Source organism: Ambystoma mexicanum, chromosome 6q, assembly GCF_040938575.1.
Source record: "Ambystoma mexicanum isolate Mex_15411 chromosome 6q, UKY_AmexF1_1, whole genome shotgun sequence".
Taxonomy (NCBI): Eukaryota; Metazoa; Chordata; class Amphibia; order Caudata; family Ambystomatidae; genus Ambystoma; species Ambystoma mexicanum.
Window position 1 is genome coordinate 1006304249 of NC_090937.1, and position 12216 is coordinate 1006316464.

A 12216-nucleotide genomic window follows, 5' to 3' on the forward strand; every position below is an offset into this window, starting at 1 on the left:
CTGTGATGGCTGCAGCTGCTCTACTACTGACAGGTGGTGAAGAGTGTGGTGGGAACTGGAAGCAATGCCTCCGAATCGCATGTTCCCGGGTCTCACGATCAATGTAAACATCAGTTCATCAAGATGATAAAATGCAAAGGAGAGTGCTGGCAAAATTGCAGTACTCCGTTTAGCTAGCATCCACACTTTGAGATTCCCCGCCCCACCCGTCATTTTCTTCAGAAGTTGAGGCAGGGGGTAGCAACTTAAAAAAAGAAATAAATACACAAACATCTAAAGCACAGACGCACACAGAAAGCAATTTCCCGATTTTCACTTCAACAACTGGATGAAAATGCTGTGCCTCCATTTTTACATTTGAAGTCCCCTCAATGTACTCAAATACATACGTGTAAAAACGTGATTATATTTGATGGGAAAGTGCCCTGTGTTTTTCGCAGAGGCTGGGATTTTTCAGGGCATGGTCAGATTGTAGTTCTCAAACTACAAGCGTGTTCTGGCTCCTCTTGTTGTAGTGGGGTGATGTGTAACCTACTAAGGACTCCTTTGAGCGCGCTTCATACCCAGTAGACAGTTTTAGCTACTACCTTGCAATGGCATGGAGAGGAGAACGAGAGGGCCAATGGTCCTGGCAGGGATTAGTATGGCATTATTAGTTGCAATGGTCAGCTTTTTGGAGGACAACTGGTGAGGGATGGAGAGTTGGACCATTGGTCCTCGCAGCTTGCTGGGGGGTGCACAGTCCAGTGTAGATGAGAAAAAAAAGGCAGGTGGCTGAAACACAGCATGCACTGGAGACTGCAGAGATTGTATCCCAGTTAAGCCCAATAGGGTAGACTAAGGGCCCAGGCTGGGCCAGATGCAGAATCTGTAGTGCTCTGCACAGGCTAATAGTTGTCGAGGGGAGCCTGAAGAAGGGGCACGGGAAGGCTCGAGCATGCTCCCAAACTAGCAGCGTGAGCAGAGGGAAAAGTGGCAATGGGTAGTCAAGGCGTGCAATCCACAGCAGAGGTTAGTCAACAGCTTTAAGTGTATATTGGAAAAACATGGGTGCTTGGTAGAGCAGACAGGCCCTGTGCCAAACAAAGGGAAAGGGGCAGGAGCAGGGGTCAAGGAAGAGAATTTGCAGTGGAACAATGGGGCCGACAGGCAACCTTTTTTCCCCCCCAGGGATATCTGATGGGGGTGTGGGGTGAGGAGTCTTTGCAAACAGTTTGGCCAGTTCCCTCCCACAGGTGCTAATACATAAGGCAATCATAATCAGAGTAAATTGAGCTCTGGAAGCCAACAACTAGTGTGTGTGCTATTGCAGTAGATGTGTCGATTTACAGTCTGAATGGAACTATTGATCATTCTTTTTCTTAAACATCTAGTTAGCTTTGTGTATTCATTATGTAAGAGGAAAGAAAGTAAAAGACTAATCAGAGTTGATTGCATAGCAGGCAGAGAACTGCTCAAACTAGGTTTAATATTGTAGTTTGCTGCCATCTCACTTTCAAGATAACTGGTATAACACTGCTCAAGCGTTGAGCACCAGTTGCACAGATCAATGCAACCAGCAGGTCACAGCAGGTCACAGAACTAGATTTTCCATTAAAAGCAGTTGGACGGATTATCATCTTCAAAAGCGTTCAACTCAATGTGATGCAACTCCCCCCCCCCCAAAAAATAAAGAAATCTAGTTACTAGTTGCCGCTATGAGATTTATATACGCTAACCTAAACCATGGAGACAATGCAGTGTTTTACAGAAGCACTACTGTAGTTCTGCATTATGCAACAACTTAAATTGATAGGAATGGAATTGCAGGACTGTTTTTAATACATACTGGTGTTTGCCAAAGATAATATGTATTTGCCAAAGAGGATATAGTTCATTCAATAAAAGTATCATCTAGATTACTTCTGGCTTTCAATTGTTTGAAAAAGAAACAAAATCTTGCCTAGCACTCAACACAGGCGTTTGGCACTTAAGAGTGAAGGAGAGGATTACTATTGCACTCTCTCCCTCCATTAGCCTCTTTGAACTTGCAGTGAACAGAGAAGAGGGTGGGGAGAGCCTTGAGAGCCAGAGAGGAATTCAGAGTGAGTGGTTCTTTTATTGAACTTGATTAGCTAACTTTGCCACACAAGTTTAGTTAGCAAACCTATGGAATTGCATAGAAAATTGCTATGTGACGCTGCTTATTTTAGGCAGCTAACATGGAGGTGTGGGATTTAGATGTTTGTTAGGCGGAAACCTGTGCAGTTCCCTCTGGGACCACTGCAAAAGATTTAGGACTACAGGCGTTGGCGGTGAACCCACTTGGTAGCAGACTGTACCACACAGATTCACTTGGTAGCTGTGGCTGAGCAGTCAGACTTCTCTCAAGAAAAGTTGTGGAGTATACAACATAGGGCAATTCTTCACAGTAAGACAAGCAAACACGCAACGAGGCTTAGTGTAAAGATAGTAAGGTATTTATTTATAACACAACATCAATGGAAAACACTAAAGCAAATCACGGCAAACAAATCAAACACAATTAATCTACGAAGTAGAAAACGATCAATCCCCCTAGCAAAATATCAACAACTCTAGGTTCTACCAGTACCACTTATTTCCAGACAGAGGTGTATACCTCAACCTAGATGACACTCGAATATTAGTTAGGAAGGGAGAGAAAAAGATAGGCAGGTTATGAAATCAAAACAGTTCAATCCTATGCGCATAAAATGCAAGGCAGGAAGGCAAGAATCGCAATAGATCGTAAAGTTCAGAGGCCAGGCCCACTCGGAGAGGCAAGGCGCGATGTCCCAAAAAGTCTCTAGTGGAGATGCATTCAAGTCTTTATAGCAAATTGTTATCGGCAGATTGAACCAGTTCAGAACAAAGAATGAGCAAAGCTTGGAGGCGACCCAGCGGAACAGAGAGGATTAAGACACCTCACTCGGGCCGAACGAAAGGGAAGCCAGGCGGACACGGTACCTTGTTGTGGAGGGCAGCGCCGGCGGAGGCAGTTGTTCCTGGTGGTGGATGCACATCGGGTCTTGGCCAAGAGTCGAGATGATCTCGTCGTCGAAGGAAAGTGAAGTCCGGTGCACCACCAGGGAAGAGACCAGCCGCGGAGTGCTCCGTCACAAGGCACCACCTTTTGGTCGCGGTATAGGGGTAGTGGCTATCCGGTTGCCGAGGTGCTCTGCACGGGCAATTCGACCACTGCGTCCTGAGGCGAATAAAAAGCAAAGGGGACTGGTTGTTCCCACCAGCCAGGGGAAGAGACTCTCCGGCAGGGAGATCTCCTCGGTCGTCGGGAAGTGGTGAGTCGGTTCCGCAGGGCTCCACCGGAGGTGTCGTCGTGCAGGTCGGCTCAGCGTTACCCTCGTCGGATTCTTAGGTCCTGTGGCGACTTCTGAAGATCCAGTCCCAAAAGCCCTGCTTTTATGCAGAAGACCACCATTCATTCAGCCTAGCTGTCAATCAACACATGCTAAGTGGTGAGCGGGAAGGCTCACCACCTGGGCCAATCACTCCAGAGTGCGACCTGAGTTGGCAAGGCAACTCGGTCCAGGGTGCCTAAACCCCCTCCCACACCCCTGAGGTAACCCAGACAGAATGGCACCACTTTGGAGGGTCTCTGTACAGAAGCCCGCCAAAAGTGGAACAAAGGGCTCAACCTTTGGTTTAGGAGTCACAGAGACGAGCACAGACGCCATTTTAAAACCGAGTTCTGGCAGAAAATACCACTCGATAAACTTATTTAAGATAAGTAGATCGTTGGTACGTCAGAGATAAATGAGAAAAAGTATCAATCTCCAACAATGGGACGAATCCCATAGGGTTATGTTCGGGATCGAACATAACAAGTAGTTTCCACTGCCACCAGCCAAAACTCGACGAGGGGGGACGGGACCAACTCCAGAAATCCAGCAAAGCTGCTTGGGGACTCACTAGGTTAGGAAACGCAGCCTAAACAGAGAATTCTCCCTAACAATGTTCACCGTGGCAGAAGCCCATGTTAAGGGGGGGGGAGTGTTTATATGGCAGATGGGATGCCTGAGACAAGGCAGAGTAAATGGTGCTGCCATATTGCAACATAAGGGATGATGCAAAAAACGGTCCTCACCCTTCAGCATAGGCCAAGGAGTATGAGAACGGATTGTTTGTGATCAGAATGTGGGCACGGGTCTGGAGTAAGTGCAGTTAGAAGGATGGATATAGGCACAGTGGGTATGGGACTATTGTTAAGGTGGTGTACATTGAAGTCCACATCGTGTAGCCTTGGGATGCACAGAGTTGGGGTGGAAGTGGTCACAGGAGGAGCAAAAGAAAAAAGAAGTTAACAGAGGGGAAGTAAACAAATTATGTATCTGGATGAACAAAAGGGAAGAAAGGAATCAAATAAAGTGGCACAACCAAATCTCTCAGGACACACTTGATGCTGGCTAGAAAAGATTTGGAAAGAGGACTAGGTATAGGTTTTCAATTGACTGCACAGGAAGGTGAGATAAAAGGGTGGCTCCAAGGAGGAGACCTCATCGAGTTAGTGAGAGTGGGGTAGGTGGAGGTTCAGTGGATTTCCAGGAGCACACTTATCCCGCCCATCAATAGTACATGGATTCTCAAACTACTATTGTGTTACTTTATATTACAGAACAGAGTTTAAACCAGAGTTCAAACCATCAGGCATTGACAGGACTACATGTGATGAAATGACAACTTCCATGCAGGAGTACAGGTATGCGGATTGGCCAAACCGCCTACTCAGCCCCACACTATTACTAAAGCAGCAGAGATCTCATTTCACCATTCTGATTGGGAAAAGCGGAACGGTATCCCTCGTTTGGCTCTTTGTGTGGCGCATGCAAGGGGCTGGCTGTATCTGCTGCAAGGGTAGGAGCGGAGCGTTTAACAGTACCAACCCAACAAACTCAAGTGCCTTAGTCAAAAATAAAAATGTCCAATGAAAGGTTCGGCAAATATATAGAGTTTTAATCAAACAATAAAATGCCAACAAACTAATCAGCTGGGCTGTCCTTGTGGGTTGGACCAGACTGACATGCATATGGATATTTCTCCTCTGTGTACGGTTCAGTGAGCTAAAACGTGGTTGTAGACCCTCTCGAGAGGGAGAAATTTCATGGAACAGGCTATTTGACCCATGTTGGTTCTCACTTGTATAATGACTTCTATTTAGTGTATTGCGCCACCAGAGTGACCAAGGCATGCAATTACTATAATTTAGTAACAGGGGTGAAGAAAATTAAAAAGCAACCTTGGACTATAGGAACCTTATGTTCCAGCAGCAGTTCAGAATCCATGTGTGACCTTTAAACATGCTCTGTGAAATGCAGCATGGTGCTGTAGAGGTCAGGAGACTGGTTTCAGCAAAAGCACATGCACGCACTGCAATTTTGGCATGGAGTATTTATGAAAAGGGGTCTTATAAAACATATTTACCTGCATCATTTTCAGGTCAATAAAAAGCATCACCAGATAGCATTCTGTTATAGTATAAGGTTTTGCAAATACATGGAAGAAATATCGCAGCCTTCCAAAGTAGGCTACGACAGCAGTTAACGGTCCCACATGGGTGCGAGGCCTTTAACACGGTCTCTCCAGTGCATTGAACAGCCTTCTAGCTTGCTTGGCTGGACTAGAAGTCAATTACCACAGCCCATACCTGCTTCCTCCCATTGGTGCCAATTATTGCATCCACAACCAAAATGATACCTGGCACAACACAGAATGGAATGCGCAACCTGGCAACTGGGCAGAGCAAACCAGAATAGGAAATAGAGAAACGGGACCGCCTTGAAGCAGGCAAAACCTGAGAGTGCAGACACACCCAACTGCACCCTCAACAAGAAAAAAAACAAAAACAGGAGCTCAGAAGTTAGGTTATCCCGCCTATCTTTTGCAGCGGCTTCCAGTTTTGCAGAATTCTGCTGCCAGAGTAGCCACCTCTTCGCCTAGACGTGCGCATATCTCCCCGGTTTCACGCCAGCTCCATTGGCTTCCTGTGACTAAGTGGGCGTATCCAGTTTAAGGCCCTCCTTTTGGTCCACCATGCCTTTTATGGTTCGGAGTTTCTCCAGTCCCAATTTCGTCCTTTCATTCCGGCCCGAACTCTCTGCTCGGCAGACGCCTGCCTAGTCTGTCGATCGTTTTAAATCCGCCCTCATCTGTGGCCATTGTTTCTCTGTAGCTGCTGCTCAGCTGTGGAATCCTAGTCCTCCCAGAGTGCTTCGGGCTTCCGAGAACCATATTTGCTTCAGAGCCGAGCATGCGCAGGTTTACAACATGTAAGGCAGGAGAAGCAGCTTAGTGGGAAACGGGGATAGCGCGTCGCGAGCTGCAGCTAGATGAAAACTCCACCGCAATACCACTGGTTAATACCCAGTTTACAGTCAATATGATTTGTGAAGCTGCACCTCCGGCGGTCAATATAGAAGAACTTCTCCGAGTTGTACTCAAAAATAAAAATTTAGGCGGCGGATGAAGAGCAACTCAAATACAAATTACATTTTATTCATGGGATTACTAGATTCCGGCAGTTGGCAGCAGCTTGCTGTAACGAGAAGGGGGGCCCCGGGGGGAACGCAAAGCGTTTCCCCCCGGGGAGTTTTTGGCGATGCACATGGCCAGCGAGTGGCCGTGGGGCAGAGCGCCTCCTGGGGGGGTATTTAAGGGCTCAGGGAAGGTTCGGGAGGCAGGCGACAGTTAGGACTTGATGATTGTCAGGTCCTGTTGCCTGCTCCCGAGCCTTCCCTGTAGCGTCTGGGGCCTAGGTGGAACACTTAGAGCAGGTGAGGAGGGGAGTAGCGGGAAGGAGGGAGTTTAAGTTTCAAAAAAAAAAAAAAAAAGAAGATAAGTGGTTTACTTTCGGTTTACTTAGGAGGGGTGCCGTAGATAAGACACCCCTCACATCTTACCTTATCTTAGGGCCGCCGCGCTTTCAGTCAGGTTTATCCCGTGGGCGGGGGGGGGGGGGGTGTGGGCAATCTGTGCCGCGAGCGTATTTCGAGTTGGCTTCAGGCCAAGGAATCAGCAGAGCGGCGGCGGCTTCTCCGCGGCTCTTTACGTGGGTGTGCCCGCTGTGAGCGAGCGTTTGTCTCGGTCTGGTGGGCCGGGCAGCGGGCTTAAAGGGGCCGTGTCCTGCTCCCTTAGTGAAGTGCGGTGCTTTCTGGGCACCGCCAGGGGGCAGCGCTTCGCGACAGGGAGCAAGCACTAATTAGTGCTGTTTTCTTTATAGTGTGTTTCTGTTCCCCCCTTTTCCCGGGGTTTTGCTAGGAGTAGGGAGGGAGGGGCTGTATAAGAAAGTGTGGTAATTAAAAAAAAAAAAAAAAAATAAATAAAAAAATTTAAATTTTCAAATTAGTGTAAGGAAAGCAGCATAGCGGCAACCCTGGTAATAATTGGTAGTTAGGTAGGATAATTGGGTTAATTTTTCTCTCATTAATTTTAAATTTAAGGAGGTTATTTTCGGGTACTCACTCGGGTGGTGTTTTTGTTTTGGGGGCTGGTTGTTTTTGCGTTAGGTTTTCGCAGGGCCAGGGTGTTTTCCTCGGGTAGGTACCGGCTCGGGGGCGTAGAGTAAGTAGTTTTAGTAAAAGGGGCATATTTTTGGGCACACGCGTTTAGTGTGCACTATGACAGGCCGGGGGGCGAGCAAGAAGGGGCTGGTGGACGCCGGGGCCTTGAGGAAGGCCCTGGAAATCATTAGCAGGGCAACTAATGCCCAATTGGAAGAGGCGGTAGGGGAAGTTACGGGAGAGGAGGAGAGCGGTGGGGGCCGGCCGCAGCGCAGAGCGGCGTCAGACGGTGCATTGGCGGCTGTGGTGGCTTGCACCCCTACGGCAGGGAGAGGGGAGATTTGGGAAGCTAGGGGCAGGAAGATGAGGAGGGAGATAGACAGGAGGGCAGAAGGGGGTTTAATGAGTTCAGGGGGTCAGCCAGAAAGGGAGGAAGGGTATGAGAGCTCCAGGGTAGAGGGGAGTTCTCGAGTGGGTAGAGACCGAGGGAACAATAGTGGGGGCAGGGGTGGAGGGCAGGTGGGTGTGGCAGGGCAGAGAGGAAGAGGGGGAAAATACTTGCAGAAGAGCGCAGGTGGGAGAAGGAGGGAGAGGTCCCCGTCAATGGAGGAGGGTAGGGTGGGGCGCGGAACGGCCCCCCCGGATAGGAGGAGTGGGGGCGGAGGGCGCTGCGCAGCCCCCGCTGTGCAGGTGGAGGGTGAGGGTTTTGGTACGGCCCCTCCTCGGTTAGCGCAAGGAGAGCCTAGAGGGCACAGCACAGCCCCTAGCAACGAGGACGTCAGGGTGGAGGTCGGAACGCCTCGCCCAAGAGAAGGGGACCAGGCAGAGGTTCCCACAGCCCCGCCGAGAAGACGTCAGAGGGGTGGCGGGGCGGACGCCCCGGGCTCGGAGGAAGATCAGCAAATCATCTCGGGCAGGAGCCCGCATCCTCAATGGTATTTAAGGGGTGATGAAGTTGGTTGGGAGGAATACGGGGGGCAATGGGAACTTGAGGATTACAGGACGGAAATGGAAAGGGCGGAGGAGAGAAGAAGTTCAAGGTGGGACGGGGAAAGGGAAGTACAAGGGGGTTGGGGCGAAGCGGGTCGAGGAAATTATTGGCTGGGCGATTGTGCTGACATGTTTTGTCCCCGCAGCAGGAGCCCTCTAAGAATGGAGAGGAGGAACACCGGTGTGGAGGCCAGGCCGCAGATGGCAGGCGTGGAAAGAGGTGAGAGGGAAAGGGAATGGTCATCTGCATGGCAGAGAGGGGTCACAAATAGGGGGTTGGGGGATGACCAGGGTGATCTACAAGGTGTGATGAAGGAAGTAGGGGTGCAGGTTTTTGGAGCTGAAGGGGTTGGAAAGAACATTTGCTCAGTGGAGGTCCAAACGGACAAAGTGGTGGAGCCATTGGGGCTCGAGGTGCAGGCGGGAAAAGATAAAGAGGTGGAGGTAAAGGGAAAGGAGAAGAAATTGCCATACATGGGGATAACAAAGCCATTGGGGGCACATTTGATGGCAGCGACCAGGGAGAAGATACAGGGAGGTGAATTTGTGGATGTCTTCAAGTTGCTGCATAGGGAGGTGAGAGCGAAAGAGGGGTCTAAGGAGGAAGAGAGAGAGCTGGCTTCACGCCCGAGGGTCCCGGTGACCATGGAGAATTGGACGTCGGCGTTTATCATTTACGCCAGCGTGTATTGCGAAAAATTCCCGGAGCGTTGTGTGGCCCTGCTTAAATACATGGATGTAATAAGGAAGGCTTTCACGAGCTTTGGGGGCTTTGCTTGGGTAAGGTATGATGAGGAATTTAGAGCGAGAATGGCGGAGGACAGTCAGGCGGTCTGGGGGGAGATAGATATGGATCTTTGGCTGCAATGGATGGCCCCAACGAGGCCAGCCCCGACATTGCACACAGCGAGTGGGCTGCCTGTGCCTTACCGGCCCTTTCTTGGTCGCCCCGCCCATGAGGGGGTGGGGGGAGGAGGCGGAGGACAGCCCTCAACTGCATGTTGGGCGTTCAATAAAGAAGGCTGCACGAGGTGGATGTGCAAATTTAAACACGAGTGCAGCAGGTGTGCGGGTCGGCATCCGGTTACAGAGTGTTTTCAGGCAGGGGATAGTGGGTCAGGGCGAGGAGCGGGGCAAGGAAGTGGGGGGGAAGGACCGCATACCAGGTAAAATGGGGTGTGCTGGTAGGTCGGGCTCAGTTTAATGTAAAAGTAGGGGGGGGCACAAGGTTTGATGAAAGATGGTTGGGGGCAACTGAGAGGGGGGCAGAAGAAGGGTGAGGAGGAAGACGCGTAGGTAGGGGAGGGCCGCGGGGGGGATGTAACGGTGGTAATTGTTAAGGGGAGGTAGCTGGCGTTTGGAAGGCATGGACGACGGGGGTGAAGCTCTCACGCTTGCCGCACGACAAGGTGAGTAGGCTTCAGGCTGCATGGACGGAGGTGCGGGAGCGCCTCTGGTGCAGCAGGGGGAAGTGAGGATTTGGGTCTGCATGGACGGGGGTGCACTAGGGCCCCTGGTGCAGCTAAAATAAAAAATACAAAAATAAAAAAGTGGAGCAGAGAAGCGAGGTGCCGGAAGAGGAATTTATGTGGAATGGTCTGCATGGACGGGGGCGCAGGTTTGGCCCCTGGTGCAGCGGTGGAGAGGAGTAAAGGAAAAAAAAAAAAAAAAAAAAAAAAAAGGGGGCCTGCATGGACGGGGGTGCACTAGGCCCCCTGGTGCAGGTGGGAAACAGGTGGTAATGGACGCAAGTAGCTTGAAGATGGTGATATGGAAGGAACTGCATGGACGGGGGTGCATTAGGGCTCCTGGTGCAGGCGGGGAAGAAAAAAAAAAAAAAAAAAAAAGGTGGTAATGGATGCGAGGAGCTCGAAGAGTTATAGGGAAGGGACTGCATGGACGGGGATGCAGGTTTGGGCCCCTTGGTGCAATGGCGAGAGGAGGAATAAACTAAAGGTCCTGCATGGACGGGGGTGCACGTAGGCCCCCGGTGCAGGGGGGACAATGCAGGAATGGAAAGGAATAAACTGGGCACAACAAGTGGAACAAATAGTTATTGCTTGTAGGGGAGCTGTCTGCGACTTGTTTTTACGGGGTTATTGTTTGAGGGCTTTCAGGGTTTTTTGAGTTGGTCGGGGGAAAAGGGGGGGTAGTGGGACTGTAGGGGGAAGATGTTCAAATTACAGAAGAAGGTTTAGACATCAAGATTAAAAGGTCTAAGACGGATAAGAAGGGAAGGGGCTCGTGGTCTCGGCTGGGTCGTGGGAGCAAGGTCTTATGCCCAGTTCCAGGTGTTCAGGGGTATCGCGGAAGGAGTGGGAGGCAGTGGGAGAAAAGGAAGAGGATTTCGGGACTCATTATTTAGGAGGGGCGCAGCATCTGTGGGTACCGGGCTGGGTTTTTTCAGAAGACAAGGTGAAAAGATTGGGACGTTGTAGGTCTGGGAAATATAGGGGGTACGGCAGGGAGTTTGATAATGGGGTTGTTGAAAAGGTGGTTAGGACTTGGTGGGCCAACTGTTGTGGAAATATTTTTGACTTGTCAGTGATTTTGTATTTTCTTTTTCAGATGCTGCGCGAAAGGAAGGGGAGTTGGAGCTAGTTTTGATTTGTTGGCCATTGAATTGTTAAGTGGGTTGGGAAGGAAGTAGGGAAAAGGGGTTTGGAAGGTGACGGGGGTGCAGTTACAAGGAAGTGGGGGTGAGACGGCACGGGTTGGGGGGCCTGCGGGGGGATAAGCTGCCTCCTATATTGGCAGGGTTGAGTGAACGCTTGGGGTTACAGAGGTGGTGATTTGGCAGGCAGGGGAGAATGACCTGGTGAGGTATACGGGTGGCTCTTCTTAGTTCCTGGGCTGGGAGACTGGGTAAAAAGTTTGAGGTAGAAAAGTTTGGGGGGGGGGTGGGGCAGAAAGAACTCCTCGGGGGAGGGTTTTTCTGGTGCCGGGGGCATGGCCCCTTTTGATGTGGGGGGAGGCAAGCACAATGGGGGAATGACACGGGAAAGGATGGGGTGGTGCTGTTTGCACAAGCAGGTCACCCCGGGGGAACAGGTATTGAGCCTGGAGGGGCATGGCCCCTGGGAGAAAGCGGGACGCCTGGAAAAGGGGCAAGGAGACGGTAGGATCCAAGGGATCATTAGGGAGGAATTAGGTTATTTAATTATTTAATTGTTGGGGGAAAATGAAAATGTTAATTTATTTAAGTGGTGGTTAAAATATTCCTTTAGTTTGTTAGGCCATGGAGCCAGTTAAGCGTTTGATTGTAAGCTTTGGCCTGTCACATTAAAGCGACCTTTTCCACTTTTAAACGAGTCTGGGTTTTTGTGCATTAAGCCAAAATGTCGCCAGGAGAGCGGCACGCTCTGCAGTGGCCGTTAATGTTGTGGAACTGCCATGACTATAAAACACTGACTGAGACGCCAACTACACAGCTATAAAACTCGAGTCAGGAATCTGACGTCCCCACACGAATAAATACTGTCCACGTTGCACAAGAATTTTTCACGATAGCAACAGAGCACCAAAACAAAAGTCAAATAGAAACCAAAACGTGGCCGTTTACTTAGCAGTGACTTTTCCACTCGGAAAAAAAGGGGGCTGGGTGTTAACTGTGCCTCATATGCCGCAGTTAGTCAGCGTGTTGTCTCCGCTGGAAACGGGGCCTTTAGCCAAGCTACATTTTTCTGCAGAGCAATTAACATTCCTCATGCAA

General features: G+C 50.1%; 2 protein-coding genes across 7 annotated transcripts in view; one reads left to right on the forward strand and one right to left on the reverse strand.

The window, feature by feature from the left end:
- Positions 1 to 12216, reverse strand: part of FAT1 (FAT atypical cadherin 1) — a 444689-nt gene that overhangs the window by 375742 nt on the left and 56731 nt on the right. The window lies entirely within an intron of this gene.
- LOC138516431 (uncharacterized) lies at positions 6985 to 9710 on the forward strand. The gene is made up of 2 exons (XM_069631555.1): positions 6985 to 8449; positions 8651 to 9710. Exons 1-2 carry the CDS (start codon positions 7632 to 7634, stop codon positions 9672 to 9674), a joined length of 1842 nt encoding a protein of 613 aa, XP_069487656.1. The 5' UTR covers positions 6985 to 7631; the 3' UTR covers positions 9675 to 9710.

Bases quoted from the DNA above. Each gene is read 5' to 3' on its own strand.
- LOC138516431 (XM_069631555.1), top strand. From the start codon at position 7,632: ATGACAGGCCGGGGGGCGAGCAAGAAGGGGCTGGTGGACGCCGGGGCC. The intron at 8,450-8,650 runs GTATTTAAGGGG...TTGTCCCCGCAG, and splicing joins AGGAGCCCGCATCCTCAATG to CAGGAGCCCTCTAAGAATGG.